This window comes from Miniopterus natalensis, chromosome 11 (assembly GCF_054644295.1).
Source record: "Miniopterus natalensis isolate mMinNat1 chromosome 11, mMinNat1.hap1, whole genome shotgun sequence".
Taxonomy (NCBI): domain Eukaryota; kingdom Metazoa; phylum Chordata; class Mammalia; order Chiroptera; family Miniopteridae; genus Miniopterus; species Miniopterus natalensis.
In genome coordinates, this window is record NC_142091.1 from 40031150 (window position 1) to 40050420 (window position 19271).

General features: G+C 43.7%; 1 protein-coding gene across 1 annotated transcript in view; it reads left to right on the plus strand.

Moving 5' to 3' along the window:
- CLPB (ClpB family mitochondrial disaggregase) overlaps window positions 1-19271 on the plus strand; it is a 135450-nt gene that overhangs the window by 83883 nt on the left and 32296 nt on the right. The window contains exon 6 of the mRNA XM_016208489.2: window positions 15021-15118. Coding sequence (XP_016063975.2) covers window positions 15021-15118 — 98 coding nt within the window. The remainder of the gene's footprint in view (window positions 1-15020; window positions 15119-19271) is intronic.

Sequence of the window (19271 nt, forward strand, 5' to 3'; positions counted from 1 at the left end):
GTCTTGGGGAAAACACTTTTTAAGGTCATGCAAATATCCTGCTACTCATCAAAATTTCCCCCTGTACTCAGCATCCATTGATGATTCTTTCCTGAACCAATCTTTATATGGTGGTTGGAAAATGAATATTTTCTATCTTTCCCAGCCCCAGCGCTCATTTCACAGTGATCAGTTGGTACCTGGCGTCCTACAGTCAACAAGAACCCTTCTTCCCTACTTATCTACTTAATGTCAAAGTGTGCTCATGAACACTCTTGCTTTAATGTTCTATAATTCAGTACTGTTCTTTGTTGTGTTGGTGCTAAAATTGTTTCATGTTTGGCCAGTGTAGCATAACCCCCCATCTTTTTTTTTTTTTTTTTTTAGCATTTCCATATTTTCTGGCATAACAATATGCTTCAGTCTTATATCCACCTTGCTGCACCCCTGAAGTCAGCCATTTCTCTGAGGAGCTTTAAAGCTTTTTAGTGGGCAGTTGTGTTACTCTGAAAGCTGAGTACCAGGTGTGGTCATTACCCCTTCTATTGACAGAGCCAAGAAATATATATAGGCATATATACGTAAGTATACACATCCATTTCAAGATACACATACCTGGATAAACATATGCATATGCACATACATATTATAGAAATCCTGAACACCAGTACCTCCCATTCCAGTCCATCCCTACAGGGTTCTTTCTTGTCTTCGCACATTCCATTGTATATCCCTTCTCCCGTAGTGAGAATGCTGGCTGCAAACAGCACTGATTCATTTACCCATTTGCTTAATCCCATAATACTTCTAAAAAAACTTCAGACTTGCTTCCCCCATAGAAAGCAAACCTCCTGACAAGAATTCAGGTCAGCATTTGTTTGCTGTCCTCATCTTAATACATCGAAGGCCACGGGGATATACTCAGATGCTAGGTTCAGAAGTTACTCGGGTGTCCCCCCTTTTAGGTGTTTGTGTTACTCATTTGAAATACAGTCAGGTTAAACTTTTAAATGTGCTTTCAGTATGAGTTTCTCTTCCTTGCCTATCCGTGTTTTATTTTTGTTGTTTGAATATATAGAACATTAATTTTTACTAAAAATTACAGAAAGGCATACTCAGAGAAGTAAAACTTCCTCCTGTATCTCTTTTAACTTTTTCTTGCTCCCCTCAGGGAGCTCCGACCCCTTGTGATAACCAGTTTTATTCTTTTCTGGTTTATCCTTTCTGTGTTTCTTTATATAAGCAAATGTATGTTTTCTTGTTTTCCCTTTCTTCCTACACAGAATATGCTATTTTGCAGTTTAGTGTTTTTTTTTTACTTAACCATATTTCTTGGAAACCATATCAGTTCATAGAACTCTTCCTCATTCTTGTTTACAGCTGCATAGTACTCCATTCTGTGCATGTGTTCTGTGTTCTATGCTTGGACATTGAAGTTCCCAATGTTTTGCAGTTACAAATCATGATAAAATGAATAACCTCTTATGTGTATATTTTGGGATTGTTGGAGGTGTGTCTTTATTCTAAAGGTCAAAGGGTAAGTGCATATGTCCTTAGGTTAGATATTGTGAATTTCTCCTCCACAGAAATTGTTCCATTTTGCATTCCCACTAGCAATGTATGAAAGCACCTATTTTCTCACAGCCTCTCTAACAGAGTGTAGTGTCAAGCTTTTGGATTTTTGCAATCTTACAGGTGAGATGTAGTATCTTGGTATAGTTTCAGTTTGATTCTCTTATTATGAGTGAAACTGAACATCATTTCATATATTTAAGAGCCATTTTATATCTCCTTTTGTGGTGTTTTTGTCCATTTTCTAGGACTTTGGTCTTTGTTTTTCCTCTTGATTTTTTAAAAGTTTTTTACATGTTAAGGATATTAGCCCTCTATGTGTAATATATATTGCAAATATTTTCTTCCACTTTGGATTGATGTATAATCTTAATACACAGTTAGGATTAAGAACCACTAGGGTAGTTTAAAATGTGCAAATTGGAACTATTTTTTAAAGCAGAACACATACAGAAAGAAAGGGACGGGATGTCACTCATAACTCGGGACAGAAGAATGAACAGGAACCTGCAAAGGAGACAATCATAAGTATTGTGTATAATGGAAATCAAAGTAGAAGAGAATCAATAGGAGGCAGGATTGGTCAGCAGCATTGATTACTGCAGCCATGAGGAAAAGGAAGAAGTTGCTGGGTGTGGCAATGAAGTCCACACCCTCACCCCCAAACCCCACTTCCTCCCTGCTTGTTCAGGCTGAGAGAAGATTCTCCTGATCTCTGGGGATTTTGTTCATAGTGTTGCCAGAGACAATACTATTGAAGGAACACAGCCCAGTTCCATCATAACTGGGGTGTAATTTTTCAACCAGCAAGTATTTCTTAAACTCCTGAGTACCAGGTACTGTTCTGGGCACAGGCTATCACAACAAAGACCTCATTTTTAATTTTTGCTTTTCTCTCACCTCTTTCTAAAAAATTGGAGTTTTTCTTTACCCAAGTCTATTTATGTGGCTTATGATGCAGCCACAACTCTGAGAAAACATGGTAAAGTCCTTAGAATTAATTAGGGAAAAACACTCTTGCGGGGGGAGGGAAGGAATCATGAGCACCAGCAAGAAGCTCTGAGTGCAGAATGGTCCTCTTGGTATAGACTATAAGTCTACTCCCTGTCCTCTCCTTTCTCCTAATCTCCCCACTACTCTTCCACTTTTATTTTTGGTGACTGTTGCCTGGTAGCTGTGGTTGGGCATAAAGGAAAAAGCGTTAATTGAAGGAGTCCTTCTTGGCAGTGGCCTCTTTTTTTAAAAAAAAACAAAAAAAAACAGTTTTATGAGGGAGGTGAGCAATTCCTTCAACCTTGGTTGGGGCGGGGGATGAAAAGAAGGCATCAGCAGATGAACGTTTCCTGTGCCCAGTACTGTAGCCTGTGGCAATTTAATATCATAGCTAAAGATACTCCCCCTCTACCCCTGATTCTCGCTATACTGGGAAGCGCTGTTAGCGAAATTATTTTATTGGTTCCTGTTTCTGCAAGTGTTCTCAAAGCGAACTGTAAATAAAACCTCCTGTCCTCCTTAAGTGAAAGTCTGTTTATGTGAGTATTCCAATGAGCCTGGCTTAGCCACCACTTTAATGTTCTTCTCATCCAAGCAGAAGGCTTTATGTAGCTTTGGGAATAGACGTGAGTAGAAGCATAAGCCATCTCTTGATAACCCCTCTTCCTTGCTATGGACATTAGGCTAGGATTGGTCAACAGAAGCTTAAACATCTGGTCATCTCAGTCCTTAGGGGTGGCTGGTGTTTTATAGACAACCCATCAAGATTGATTGGCCTTGTAACTGAATTAGCCAGATGTGTGGGCATTGTGTGCCCTTTCCTCAGCCTCCCTTCAATGTTGTTAGATGGAAGCAGACATGAGATTAGCATGTTTGAAGATGATGTGTTTTCAGTGCATGAACAAAAGCTGTCGCCTTCTGCAGAGACTGTGGCTCTGCCTCAGACGTCACAAGTATAATTATGACTGCTAAATTCAGGCCAGACCCCAGGCTCAGCTGCCTTGGTCTCAGCTGTCATTTGCAGGAGGGGGCAGGGGGTGCAGAAGCCCAGGGACCCAGGCTCTTATTATAGTCCACTTTGAACTCGCCTTTTTCAGAGCCTTTCCCTTGCTGCTGACAACTGCTCCAGTTGCTTTCTGGTCACAGAGCTTGCTGCCACCTCTGGGGATAATCTGTGCTGGATTGTAGGGAGAGGAGAAATGGGGCTGGCCTTCTGAAAGCCCATGACTTCCAGGAAACTTGCCCAAAATGAAACTGAGCTGACAATCCTTATACTTGCAGTGCCTGTGTCACTTACTATTTAGAGCATTGTCCCTCATCTAGAAGACCCACACCTTAGGTTTGCATTGAACAGAAATCCTGGACAGGAGTTTTTGCTTTTGCCCTTTTCCCCACCTAATTCTGTATGTGAAATATTTTTGAACATTTATTTCCATGCTTTTGTACCACCCCTTGTCTACAGCCAGACTGGCCTGCATATTTGTCTTAGAACAAATTAGGCGTTTTCATGTCTCCGGTATTCTACTGGTGCTTAATATTCTGTAGGCATCTCCTACTCTATGTATCCAAACCCAGCCCTCCTCAGGCTTCCTTTCGAATTCCCTGTTTAGTGAATGGCATCATCATCTACAGTCATCCAAACAAGAGTGTATTATAAGTAAGTCAATTGACTACACCATCATTTTCCAATAAGCCCATCTTTCTTAGAATTTTCTCTCAAGTCGATCCTATCTCCACTGTCCTCACTATAGAGGGGACCAAATTCAGACTTTATCACTCTCACCTAGACTAATATTAACAGCCTTTTTGTTGGTCTCCTTATCTCTAGGCTCCCCTTCAAACTAGCCTCTAGCCCGCAAAACCCTTTCACCTGTTTAAAAACCTTCAGCAGTTCCCAGTGCCTGTGAGATGAGCCCAGATTTCTAATCCCTCATGCAAGTCTCTGCAGCCCACCATGAATCTTCTGCCGTCCTTTCTCCAAGTGGTCCTGGGGAGACAAGAACTGTCTCTGCTACAGGTTCACTCAACTGCCTGCTCCCTAGACTGGAGTTTTTCCTGCCTCCAAACCTTTGCTCGTTCACTTTTCTCCACTTATCAGACTTTTACTTAGTTTTCAAGAGCCAACTCATTATGTCTCTTTTGTGTAACTTTCCCTGGTTTGCCCACACATAAAGAATCACTTCTCACTATGTTTCCCCACAGCAATTTTGGGAAACTGTTTTATTGTTTTAAAGATTACAACTGAAGCTTTGAAAAAACAGAGCTTAATATATGTCTTCTCACACATCCTCTACCCCCTGCCCCTTTGATTCTGCTGCCAATAGCCCTGGCCAGGTCTCTAACCTGTGGAAGGCCACCCCTGTCTCCTTTCTGTCTGCTAGATGGGGTGGCTGGCTCTCTGCTCAGTACCCCATTTCTGCATGTACACCATTGGTGAGACGGGCCATAAGAAGGAATGCTGCCCAGCCGGGCGTGGCTCAGCGGTTGAGCGTTGACCTGGGATCCAGGCGATCGGGGTTCGATTCCAGGTCAGGGCACATGCCTGGGTTGCAGGCTCGCAGCCGATCAATGACTCTCTCATCATTGATGTTTCTATCTCTCTCTCCCTCTCCTTTACTCTCTCTGAAATCAATAAAGATATATATATATAAAAAAAAGAAGGAATGTTTAATAATGGTAAATATAGTAAAAATAACAATAACTATCATTTATTGAGTCCTTACTATATGTATCAAGCTCTGCACTAAGGCTTTTATGTCTTTTAATACTTAAAATGACTCTGAGTTTAATACTGTTATTACCTACATAAATAAGTGCACTAGACTGTTAAGTAACTTGCCCAGGTTTCACAACTGTTAAGTAGTTGCACTATTGTGGTATATCTGTGACTACGATCTCAGGAGCAAAATTCCAGTCAGTATCCTCAGAGCCTACGCAGGGTCTGGCATAAAATAGGTGCTCTGGAATGTTGGTTGGTTGATGGGATGAATGAATGAATCAGTGTTCTTCCATTGAACCTCAGGCTTAAGGGGGACTGGCTGAGCACCTGTAGCTTATGCCAAGAAGAATAGATTTTGTCTCATCTCCCAGTGCCCAGCTGTACACAGACATGTTCCCTCCCACTCAGTAACAAACTGCCTGGAACTCTTTCCTGGCTCATATTTACAAGAGAATGTGATAAATTCCGTATTGATCTCTCCTGTTCCACTGTAAATTTTGCAAAAGATGATTAAATAGAGCAATAGAGTCTGCAGGCATTGTGGCTCAATATGTTGTGGAGTGGCGTATCGACCTCCTCCATCCAAAGGCAGCCAGCGCCTATCCCTGCTGCCCCAGACCAGTAATTAAAATCCTGTGAGACTGGGATTTAAAATCCAATCATATCCCTGAATCAAGCCTTCTAGCCTCCCCATGTGACGAGTGCAATAAGGTAACGGCAGGAGCATGTTTATGTCTGTGCTGAAACAGTCCCCATAGGGTGGGTAAGAAATGGAGAGTTGGGTAGCCCTGCTGGCTAAATCACTTCACCCTGACACCACAGCCACTTGTTTATGTACCTACAGATTGTCTTACAAGTCCCAGGCAAAGACCAAATTCAGACAGTAAGAGTGAAGTACCATGCACAAAAAAAATCACAAATTGTGTTTCAGTGTACACTTGTATTCCCACAGCCAATAGTTGGTTTAAGCAAGTAATTTTGCCTTGATTAAACTCTTTATGGCCTTTAGTATCCAAATATGTGTTTGAGTTTCCACAGGAACACCTTGATTTAACCTAAGCTGAAGCCAACCTTCCTGTGCTGAGGCCTATAATCAAACTAAAGATACTCTAGAAATATACTTTTCCATTTCCTCCCAGCAGGATCAAGGAGCTCCTTTAGAGCAGGGGCGGTATCTTCTTACTAGCTTTTGAATCCCTAGCATGGTGGATGCATAGAAGGATCTCAAAAAGTATCTTTGAATGAATGAACAAACACAAATTAACAATCTTGAAAAACCTCTGTAAACTGATGTGTGAGTAGCAGACCTACCAAGTGATCATCTACTCAGTACTTGGGCATTTCAGTGCGGGGGAACTCATTTGTTCCTGAGGTTACTCAGCTTCTGTCTTTGGAAGTTCTAATGATTAGAAATTTCTTATATTCAGCCAAAATCTGCTTCCAAGGGTCTTAATTTTATCATTGAGCTTATGTAGAATGAATCGAATCCCTGTTCCACATGATGACTCTTCAAGTACCTGAAAATGCAGTCATGTTCTCCTGACCTATCTGTTCTCCGGCCTAAACCTCCAGTTCCTGAAACCATTATTCTCACATGGCTCTAAATGCTTTTCTATCTTGATCACTCTTCCCAGAACAATCTTCACTTTGTCTCTCTTCCAAAACCCATTTATCTCCATTAATTTTCATCTCATTGGTTTCCGCTTTTAATGTCAATCTTCCACCAGGTGTATTTGGTATCCTTCCCACCTTAATCTGATATCTGCAGATCTGATGAACAGATCATCACTGTCATAATCTGTGTCAGGGACAAACAAGCTGAATAGGACTAAGCGTATTTGTTGCCACTGGAAACTTCCTTCCAGGTCACCTCTGGTCTGTCAGTCACTGCACCCCCGCTGCCACTCCACACACCCCTGCCCCACCGACCCTGGCCCCAGAACTGGTTAGTCAGCTAGTCACTTACTAACACTTCATACTCTCCTGGCATCCAGCTCACCTTTCTCCATCATGTTTTCAGGGTTATCCTGAGACATCCCATCAAATGTCTGATGAAGTCCACATTTGCCCTAACTGCACCTGATTGAGCAAACAATAATCCTGATAAACAAAGGGAATAAGTTTAGCCTGGCAAGACTTGTTTTGAACCCATCCTGATGCATAGCCATCATCACCATTTCCTTTTCTAGCCATTCACAAAGCATCTTTAGTAAGGCTCTGATTCTGGAGACAAGACACATATGTATGAAAAGTATGTAATCAGAAAAGTGCTTTAGGGGTTTAAAGGAGGAAGTGATCCATATAGATGGGTGCGGTTTAGGAAAACTTAAAGGTAGGGGAAATTGGAGCTGGGCTTTGCAGAATGAATGGTGGGCAAAGGGGATTTGGCACCACTGAAGAGAACAGTAACAGCCCAGTGTAGCCCAGTCCTTCAGGTCAGCACTGGAACTGAAAGCTCGGAAGGGGGGCCCCAGACAGTGCAGGTGGATGAAAAGAGCCCTGGACTGGAAGGTCTGGGTTCTAGTTCATGCTCTCCCACAGTCTCTTAACCTTGGGCTTTAACCTTCCCTTCCCCAGGCTTCTCCAGTCTTTTTTGTCTTAATTCTTCTTCCCTTCTCCAGCTAATGCTATGATTTCCCATCTCTTCAACTACAGAATGTGTGGCTCTCTTGTGATGGTGGTAGGTCATCATCCTTATCTTCTTGTCCCCCTACACTACACTGTATTGTCATTGTGTGTCCCTGTCTGTCTCCCACCAGTTTGGGTTCTGCTCAAGGGCAAGAACCAGTCTGCCCAGCCCTGACTCAGTGGGTTTTAATGGAATGACTGGATCTAGCCATGAGGCAGTAGCTGTCTATTCCATGAACTTTAGAAACCTGCCTACCTGAAGGCAATTAGTCCTACTCTACTATGTCCATCGGAGAGTTAGAACTTTGGATGACCTTCTAAGAGGTCAGTATATGTGGATCACGATTCACCTGGCCCCAAACAGGGAAGTCCTGATGGGAGGAAAAGGAGCCCCATTTTGTACCCTTTCTACAAAGCTGTTTATCCCAAATCTACCTCTTGGCTTTGGAGCATCTGAGCACCCTGGAAGGTAAAGATTATTTTTCCCTCTTTTTGAGTCATTAAGTCATTGGAAGGTAGCATTATGTAGTGGAAAACTAAACCTGACCTCTTTTTAAAGAACAAACAACTTTTTATTATGAAAAATTCCATACATCTATGAAAAAGAGAATACTATAATAAATCCCTGCTTTAAATCTCAGCTTTACTACTTATTTGCTGTGTGACCATGGGCAAATTATTTCAGGTCTCTGAGCCTGTTTTCTCAGAGTTTTTGTATGATGAATAATTCAGACACTATGTATAAAACCTTATACCCAGCAAATGTCAGCCCATTTCCTTTCACCTTGCTTTTCTCCCAGACTCAGTTAAATCATCTGTGAAATGAAAAATATAATACCTCTCCTGCTTTGTTCACCAAATTGTTAAGAATTAAATACATGGAAGTAGATGGCACAGAGTATGACATGTAAAGTGCCCAGTAAAGGTTCTTGGTTACAGAGAGGCATGACTTGGTGCAGATGCACATGTACCTGTGTTACATATGTTAAGAATGCTCAGTGGTGTGGTCTGTGGGAAAAGTTTGGGATAAGCCATCAGGATACCAGACTCTATTCCCAGTTCTATTGTGCTTCCTGCAGCATTGTGGACAGGGCTCTTCTCTCTCACCTTCAGACTCTGGGAATAAGGAGGGGAATTGGCCCATCTCTGACCTGAGGAGCTACATACAGACTAACTATGAACAGGGATGGATTCCCAGGAAAGGGAGGGAGCAGGAAGGACAGCAAGAGCCCAGAGACTGATGGAGAACACTGGGAGCTGGCAGAGTGGGGGAGGCTTCTTAGAGAAGGGGCCCTTGAAGAATAATCAGAGACAAGGGGTGGGGTTCCAAGCATGAGGAGTGGCCCAAACAGGAGTGTGGGGACCGGAGGTGCATGGCTTCTCTGATGTGATGCATTATTGTCTCTCTCTTTCTCTCTGACTGCTTTCTTGATGGGAGCTCACAACCAAAAAGAATAGCTCACTCCCTAGCTGGTTTGGTTCAGTGGTTGGAGCATCAGCCCGCGGACCAAAGGGTCTTGGTTTCAGTTCCATTCAAGGGCACATACCCCAGTTGCAGCCTCAGTCCCTGGCCCTGGGTCAGGCTGAGATCAGGAAGTATCCAATCTGTGTGTCTCTCTCACATCGATATCTCTCTCTCTCCCTTCCACTCTCTCTCAATAGCAATGGAAAAAAATATCCTCAGGTGAGGATTAAAAAAGAAAAAAAAACACACAACAAAAATAGCTTATTCTGTATCTCTAATCATGGGAAAGATTTCCCTTATATTCAATAAAAGCTTCTAACTGGAGATAGTAAACAGACTGTTGAAACAGTGAAAATCAGGATGAAGGTGGTAAAGGAGCTAGCAGTCAAAATAGAGAGGGAGAGTGAATTATTACAAGGAACATAATACAGCCCATACAATTCTTTTTTCAGTCATTTTTGAGCTTTTTATCTTATTCAGTCTGAAGAAAAACCCCTGGAGGTAGGCAGGGCAGCAATCATTATACCACCAGAGAAGTATAGCAAGTACCCCAGATCACACAGTCAAGGAGTGACTCGCACTGCCGCCGGCTCCCTGTCCAAAGCTCTTTTACAGGGCTGGGAGCCAGCTGCATGTAGGGGAAGGGTCATGGGCACTGCAGTGTGGGAGACCTGAATCACTGGAAGGCCAGGATGGCTGATAGAACTGTGGGGTAGGGGGACAGAGTGGGTGAGGAGCTGACAAAGCTGGGGGGCGGTGAGCATGCCAATATTATTGATAATAATAGCCTAAGATATTTGTATAAGGCAATTACTGTTGTGTGTTTTTTAAAGCCCTCTTATACACATTATCCTTTTTGATATTCACAGAGGTAGACAGAGGGCCTAGACAGGGTAGTGTCAAGGGAGGAGGGAGTAACAAGCCTCCTCCCCCACCCTCCCCCCAATTTATAAGCTATTCCTACCAGCTCTGAGAAGATTTGAATCCCACCCCCCACACACTAATTTCATCACTCTCCCCAGGATGGGCAAGTGGGCCTCTCCACCCACTTCCTTCCCACTTGCCACCCACAGAGTATCAAGAATATTAGAGCTAACCTGACCTATAGGAAATGAGGGCATAGTCACGCACTTGCTATCAGAAGGCTCTTCTGGGGCAGAGAGAACAGCCATGTTGTGTGTCATCTCAGAAGATAGCACCTATACAAAGTCCATTGGTTTGGTAAATGTTATTGAATACCTGTTAAGTGCTAGGCCCTGTGCTGGGTAACAAGGATATAACAGTGGACCAGACATGGTCCCTAGCTTCTAAGAGCTCTAAGTCTTGGTTGGAGACAGAAGGTTTTCACACAGCATGATTAGCGCAGTAAGACAGAAACAGAAAGGCGCATGGGAGCACAAAGGATGGTACCAAACCTGGGGTGGGAGGGAGACAAGGAAGATTTCCTGGAGGAGAAGCCTGAACTGGGTCTTAAAAGATGAACAGGTATTTGCGGGAAGACCAAGGTGGGAGTGGGGTTGGAGAGAGAGATTGGGGCTCATATGAAAAGAATCTGCCCTTAGTTTAGTTGGGGAAACCCCTTGAAGGGCCATGAGCTTGGTGCTTGGTTCTGGGCACATTCAAGGAAGTCAAGGTGACTACCTGTTCTGTCTTTTCCTCTCGGGAAGTATATGATTGTGTTAAATCAAAGGCAGACGCTGTGCCAGAGAAGAGCAGTGGGCTTCCTGGGCCCCAGTGGGCCAGGCCTTCTCCTCACCAACACCATTTTCACTGCCTTACCTTGCCCTTGGTGGAAACCCAAGCCAGTCACCCTATCAACCAGGACCTGCCCATGTCCATGCACCCCACACCCTACCTTCCTCGCCCAAGCCCTATTGACAGATCCCTCAGAATCTGAAGGAATTCAAGACAAATGGTTAAGAGGATGGAGTTAATAAAATTTGAAAAATTGAGGCCTGTCACTCCACTAAACTTTTTTCAATACCACTGACAGAAACATATTTCCCCAATGAGTGACCTTCCACAGCTGTAGCGGGCAGGCGCAGCCGCAGCAGTGCTGCCAGGAAGCCAGTCTGCTATTTATCAAATATTATAAGCTGGGACACACTAATCTGGAGCAGGGAGAGGAGGGGAGGGGTCCTGCACTATACTGCCTGGGGTGCTCCAGGTGTTGGCCCCAGCCCCAGACAGCCAGTGGGAGGTGACGGATGGCCTGCGATTAGCACTCCCCACCTCCATCCAGCCCTCTCACTTGCTCCCAGAGGCCTGACCCTCTAGACCAGCTGCTCGGCCTGGAGGGGCCCTGGGTGGGAGGCAAGGGGAGGTCAGGCCAGGGCACGGGCCATCCTGATGCCCCCGGAGAGGGCAGGAGGGTGAGGCCCAACGTGGTTATTTATTGGAGTGTAATGGTTTGTGGCCGTTGGTCGTGAAGGTGAAATCGATCAGTTGTAGAAGTCAGGTTCTATCAATTATTACAGCAATTAGTCAAGTCAGAGCATTAGAGCAAGAGTGTGGGGGCTGGGGGCTAATACTAGATGGACATTATCCATGGTGCCCCTGCCTCAGCCTTCCTAAAGTGGGAGCAGACATGCTACCCTGAGGCTCCAGAACCTTGGGGAAACTCTACTGGCTTTCCCCCTTAGAATTGGCTGGGGCAGGGCCTGACTGAGAGCTTCCTGGGCTGGAGATGGGCCCAGCACTGCTTAAAAGGCATCTCTGTGCTGACTGGCCCAGGTGCAGAGATGTCCTACCTGTCCCCATCCCATTCTTTATGAGAAGTGACACGGCTCGTACTAGAAATTACTCAGTGGCCAATGTTTATGGCACACATTTTTCATTCTGTAAGCAAATATAGATCACTGACAGCACTTGTTTGAAGCGGTTCATCTCACCCTCAGTTCTCCCACTGTCTTTCTCTCTCACCTTGTCTTTCTCTTCCCCCTCCCCTTCTTTCCCATTTTCCCCCTCTTCCTTATCGATTTCTCTTCTTCTTTTTGCCATTCTTGTCTTTCCTTTCTAGAGGTCTCTCCCTGATCACCCTTCCATTCCAGCCCATATTTAGTGACTGCCTCCCCTGGAGGCTACCAAAGACACCCTCCTTACTAGGACTGTTGTACTTTATCTTATAAGCAGTGAAAAGCCACTGAAGGATTTTTCAGCAGGAATTTGTCATGACCTCCCTGATGGAAGTGTGGAGAACTGGAGTTAAGAAAATCTGGGGTGGGTTTGACTCCTGGTCTAAGGAAATAACCAGCTTTTTTACCTTGGACTACTGATTTCACTTCTCTGCACCCAGTTTTCATGTCTGTAGCATGGGACAGTTCCTACCCTCAGGATGATTGTTAGGATTAAATGCTATAATATATATAAAGTGCCTGGCATAGAGTAAGTGCTTTGTGAATACCAGGGGCTGGTATCACCACTTCTAGTTATATGTCCAAAAGATATGAAAACGTGCATCCATATAAAGACTTGTACACAGATATTCATAGCAGCATTCATAATGGCTAAAGGGGGAAAACAACCCAGATGTCCATCAGCTGGTGAATGGATAAACAACATGTGGTATATCCACACAATGGACTATTATTCAGGCATAAAAAGGAATGGAGTACATGCTGCATTCATGTGGTAGCATGAGTAATACATGCTACCACACGGATGGACCTTGAAAACATAATGCTAAGTGAAAGAAGCTAGACACAAGAGGCCACATATTGTATGATCCCATTTATATGAAATGTCAAGTATAGGCAAATCTTTAGAGACAGAAAGTAGACAGTGGTTGCTGGGGTGGGGGGGAATGGGGAGGAGGTGGCCTCGGATAATGGTTATGGGATTTCTTTTTGAGATAATGAAAATGATCTGGAAATTAGATAGTGGTAATGGTTTTACTACTTTGTAAATATATTTAAAACCACTGAATTGTATACTTTAAAAAGATTTGTGAATTATTATATCTCAATTTAAATCTATATGTATATTTTGTAGCAAATTCCTATTAGAAAATAGGGTTGTGTATAAAAGTATGAATTTTTTTATTCATAATAAGTTTTCTTGGCCTGGATCCTACTTTCTGCTCTCTGCCCTTTCCCCTCCTCTTCCCATACCTTTTCCTCTGCAGCCCAGGAAGACAGCCACATGTAAATGCTTAATAAATACTTGCTATTGCTTATAAGTTTATAGACCTTTAAGAAGCAGAGAGCTTTTATAGGAATGGTTTTATATCATGATATAAATGTTTCCACAGTCTGGGATTGAGAGATGCTGATTTTTACTGTCCATCGACAAACAACAGCAGGACACACTGACACAGTCTTGTCTGTGTATTTAATGTCCCCAGCCAGTCAGTTACATCCTTATGGCAGAGGCTGAGTCTTGACCTTTCTTTACTTCTAGACAACACTTCCCTAGCAAGAAAGATCAAGGAATGTTCCTTTTAACACATAGTACTTGACCATCTGCCCTGTTGAAGGCACAGCTTTCTTATGTTTCTCTCTTCCTGTCTTGAGAGGAGTGCCTTTGGAGCAGGGCCAGATCTGATTCTTCTGTGTCCCAAAGCCCTGCTCATTTAAGGCTTGCCAAATTGAATGGAATGGAAGTTTTTGAAGAGGGAGTGAGGTGCTCAGACCTGGGTTTTGGAAAAGAGATTCTGACAGCCTAGGGGAGAGTAGCCTTTCCTTCATAACTGCCAAGCCCTTGCACACAGTAAACACTATATAGGCTCAACAGCTGCTGGCACTTAAAAGAGGGAGGAGGTAGATGCATGGCCCCAAGCAAGCCCCTTCTTTTTGTCATACTTAAAGTTCTATGTCCTCAAATTACAGGAACTAATGATTGGAGGGAAGCCTGCCCACATGCACACACTCACCAACAACTAGCATTGGTAAGAGCCTCAAACAGAACTCTGGGCTTGCACAGCCGACTGGCAGGCATGAAGTGCCAGAGAGAAAAGAGCATTAAGAGAGACAGGAGCAGAGAGCAGAAAGAAGGGGGCCTTTTCATTGTTATTTGGGACATTCTGTGCTTTAGAAAGGAACCCTTTTATATGATTTTTATGAGTAAATATTCATCTGTATACAAATGAGTTGGATAAAAGGAATTTTTTTTAAATTTTCATTTATTGATTTTAGATAGAGAGAGGAAAAAAAAAATCAACTTGTTGTTCCACTTATTTACACATTCATTGGTTGCTGCTTGTATGTGCCCTGACCGGAAATCGAACCTGCAACCTTGGCGTATTGGGATGACGCCCTAACCAACTGAGCTACCCAGCCAGGACATAACAGGAATATTTTAATGACATGCATTGGTGTGAGGGTATATTAATCTATGTGTTTGGCACATTTGTTAGCATATTTAGCTGTGAGTATTTGTATGTGCACAGCACACCTGTGTGTGTGTAACATCTATGTGTGTAGTATGTGTAGTATGTTTCAGCACATGTGGGAGCCCCAATACTCTGACCTCTATACCAGAGAGGACTAAGAACTCTCCTCTCAGTAGCTTGACATGTTCTTCCCACCATTCTACAGTCTCTTAGGTTTCTGTTGTTCTATGTTCCCATGGGCATTCGTAACACTAATATCAGGGTCCAAGCCACCTCTGAGGTCCCACTGATTGCTCATAGAGCCTCTGATGACCTCTTTCTCCTCCTCATGCCAGGAGCCAACCCCCTACAGAGGAATGAAATGGGACACACACCCTTGGATTATGCCCGAGAAGGGGAAGTGATGAAGCTTCTAAGGACTTCTGAAGCCAAGGTAAGTTTCAGAGAAAGGAAAAGGCCTGTGGGCACTCTGTGAGGCATTCAGTCTTTCACTCATTAAATTGTGTCAGGCTTCACACTTCCTCTTAGGTGATTATTGCCTGTTTCAAACAAATCCAACTCCCAATCTCAATAAGAATAGGAATCTGTTCCTGTTGTGACCAGGAAGAAGCCTTAGCCACTTTTTGCTTCTAAGGATTAACCTTCAAATTTAATTTTTGAGGCGATGGACCTTTAGGTCCTCTTCATAGGAGGGGAGCAAGTGAGACAAACTCTTCAGCCCAGGCTTTGTTTCCCCAGGCCTCATGTATTCTATAGCCTCATCAAGCAATCCTTTCCTGTCACCATTCCTCTAGAACCTTTCTGTGACCCCTCCTCTCCACACACACTCCAGAGAACCATATACAGTCTGAGACCCCCAAAAACCTTCATCTTAATTTCATCTTCTCACCCAAACTTTTGAATTCCCTAAAAAAAGGGCCGCTTTCTGCTCCTCCCAGCCACCGAACTGTAACTTAGGAGCTACTTGGCACAATCCAAGAACTAGAGTCACAAATCTCAGAGATGGCAGGGACCTCAGGAATCATCAAGTCCAATGATGGGAAATCATACCAAGGCCACACCAAATAAGTCAGAGGAAAATAGTGCGGTTCTGGTTGAAGGAGAAGAAGACCTGTTTCTTCACTGGCCTGTCCCTTCTTCCCTCCTGAGCACACTCCTTGGAGGCTCTGCTGTGGGGCAAACATTTTAAATCTCTGAAATCAAATGACTCATTTTACTTCTAGGGAAACTGGAGCCCAGAGTTATGATATGGCTTGTCTTTGGTCCAGAGTAAGTTAGCATTGAGGTTCTAGAGGAATGGTGACAGGAAAGGATTGCTAGTTCCTGACCTTTTCTTATCCTCTTTCCAGCATCATGGAGTCTCCTGTGGCAAATTGGCTGAAGTGCCCTTAGATGATTCAGTGTAGCAGGTCCCACCTAGTGGCAAATATTCTCTGTGTCTTGAGTAAAAGCACTTAGGTCACTGGACTGAGATAGACAGGCTGTGGGTTGTGATCCCACCTCCACCATTTACTGACTGGGTGATCTTGGGCTAGTACTTTTCCTCACTGAAGCTCCATTTACCTCTTTGAAATGAAAACAATGGACTAGATGGTTTCTAAGTTTCCATTCAATATACATTTGTCTGTGTGTCAGTCAAGATAAACATATTACGCTGTTGTAATAACCCCAAATTTCAGTTGTTTAAAACAACAAAGATTTATTTTTGCCTCATGTTGCATGTTCACTGTGGGTCAGTAGTAGCGGAGTGCTCTGCTCATTACAGGCACTCACGGACCCCAGTGCAGAGCAACCACCCGATGGAACATTGCTGGTTGCTTGGGAAAGGAATATTCTGGAAGACTTGCATCTACAGTTAAATGCTCAGCATTGAAGTAGAACCCTCTGCTTCCACTCACAACTCACTGGACATACTAATACCCTGTTCCTGCCCAATCACAGGGAGACCAAGAATAAACCTACCATGCGCCTAAAAGAGGGGCAACTGGGGCAACTGTAAATATTTCGTAACCAACATTAACTACAGTTTGTTTCCTTGGTATCCTTAGTAACCGTCTTGCAGTGTTCCCTCCAGAGAAGGGGAGGAGTTAGGAAGGTGGATGGGCTTTCACAACACATTCCAAGGGGCACTTGGGACCAGCAAGGAGCAAAAATTCCACAGAGCAAACACTTCCCTCCCTTTGTTCAGACTTCCCACCCCTAGGAGCAGCCCTGGAAGTCAGGTCAGCTTTCCTGTGTGCCTTAAGGAAGTTCCTAAGCATGTTTCAAATAACCTCAGGGACTGCATCCCAGTCATCATTTCCCCTTTCGGGCCTAATTACTATCCCCTGAGAGCAAGCACTGAACTTGGCCAAGAGTGTAAATGGTTTGTCAGGTGATGTGACATAAAGCAGACTCTGGTCTGGTCATGTAAAGCAAGACAACAGGCCACTTAGTGCCAGCATAGGTGAAGGGGTAGGGCTGCTGAGGGACCCTTAACAACATTCGGCTGCCCATGAAATGGCTTGATGTTGGCCTCAAGGCTTGTGTCCCAAGTTAAGAAATGGCACTTGCGTTCCTTCGTTCCTCTGCCAGTCAGACCCTTCTGGACCACGGAGGGCAATTGCAGACACTACCTTCTGAGTAGACAGAGCTCTTAGAATCTGTGCAGAGGAGGGCACTAAGGAGACAAGAGGAACTGTGCCCTGAGAAAAGGCTGAAGGCAATAGGGTCATCTGGCCCTGAGAGGAGAGACCACACGTAGGCATGGGGACGGCTGTGAGTGGGAGGGGGGAGATTCATTCAGTGGCAAAGCTAAGACAGAGCCAAGCTTAATGAGTGGCAGCTGCAAGGAGGAGCTCCCTAACAGAGCTGTCATACAGTGCAAGGCTAGACAACCACTTAGAGCCAGCCCAGGGCTTCTGTAGCCTCTCAACTAGAAGACTGTTTGTCTTTTGTCACCTCTCTGCACTTGATCCCTTCATCTAGTCTGAACTTCCTACATGTGGAATGTCCATCTGTCCACTGAGCATCTCCACCTGATTGCTCTGCCCTTCCATCAGATCCTAACTAGCTGAACTGCCTCTCTGCTCTCCCTGGATGTCAGCATCATTGTCTTCCTCTCAGTTGCTTAGCATCTATGTGCTCACCCATTCTTTCTGCTGTTGTTTTCCTCCAAGCTGCAAAAACTATGTCTTCAAAATTGTAAGGCAGAGTTTCTGGGGAAGAGCACTGCTTTAGACCTACGTTCTGTGTCCCTCTGCCAGTAAGTAAGCAGCAGCTGCTCCTGAGTTCAGGCCAAAGTTCATAACGTAACGACTCAGGCCTGAAGGGTGTTGAGGCTCCAGCTGGAGACCACATCTCCTGTCTCTCTATGTAGACGTGAGTTACCACCACTGGTCTGATCTTATGCCTCTTCTCTCTGTCCCACATCCTCTGCCACCCAGCTCATGCTCCTCCACCTTCACCTTCCACTGCACAGTCAAATATGTGCTCATTATAGAAAATCTGTAATTATAAAAGTTCTCTCTCCCATCCTGGAAAATTAGGAAAGTAAAATAAGAGAATTGAATAATTCGGTACATATTTATAAATGACACCTGTATACCAGGCTCTGGGCTGTGTTGGAAGAAGACAGATGGTGAAACACTGAAGGAGTTCACAGTCTGACAAAGAGACAGGCAAGTGAAACCATGACACCACTGATTCATCAGTTCCAGGGAAGCCCTGGAACTGAAAGCCCAGAGACGGCCTCTAATCCTGCCTGGGAGATCAAGGAAGGCCTCCTGGAAGAGATGTCAACTAGCTGAATCTCAATTAAAAGCATTCTAGCCCTTCTCCATATATATAACTGCTATTAATATTTTTAATTATTTATAATAATAGTAGGTACCATTTGTCTAGTATATCCAGGCACTATGCCCAGGTGCTCTAATATATATTTTTTCTAACCCTACAACAAATCTATGAAGCATCTCTTATTATTGCCATTTTACAGATGGGAAACTGAAGCTGAAAGAAAGAAAGCAGGCGGCTCACAGAAAATCAAGTTGTTATAAGTAACTATTGAGATATAAATCAGAGATTTCCTCTTATGATACTATATTTACTTTTTCTGGACCATACCTATATATGTTTATATAGATGGACTTTTTGTATACACCAGGGATCTCAAACTGGCAGCCATGTTTTATTTTGCCAACCCAGAATTTTTAAAAATGTGAATGTAATGCTTTAGAGGTTGGAGCTTAGACTCTCTAGCCATAGGTTTTCCCATTCCCTGTTGTATGTGCTTGCCTGTCAGACATTTATATTTCCTACTTGGCTCTCAAGGTGTTTAAGTTATGATCCTAGTTCCTCATTTGGAATCTGCTTTATTCACTTAATGTTATTTCTTGATGATTTTCCTACTTTAAAATTATCTATTAGCCTAATGTTTCATTTTATTCTGCCTTTTAAAAGGTGTTGCTTATCTAAAACTTGTCATCTTAATTGACCTAAATGAGTTTCTCTTCACTGTTGGTTTACTCAGTTCTCTCAGCCTCCTTGGGACATCCGAGAACATCCAGAAGTGAATGAAGCCCAGCTCCTGTCCCCTGAGCTGGCCA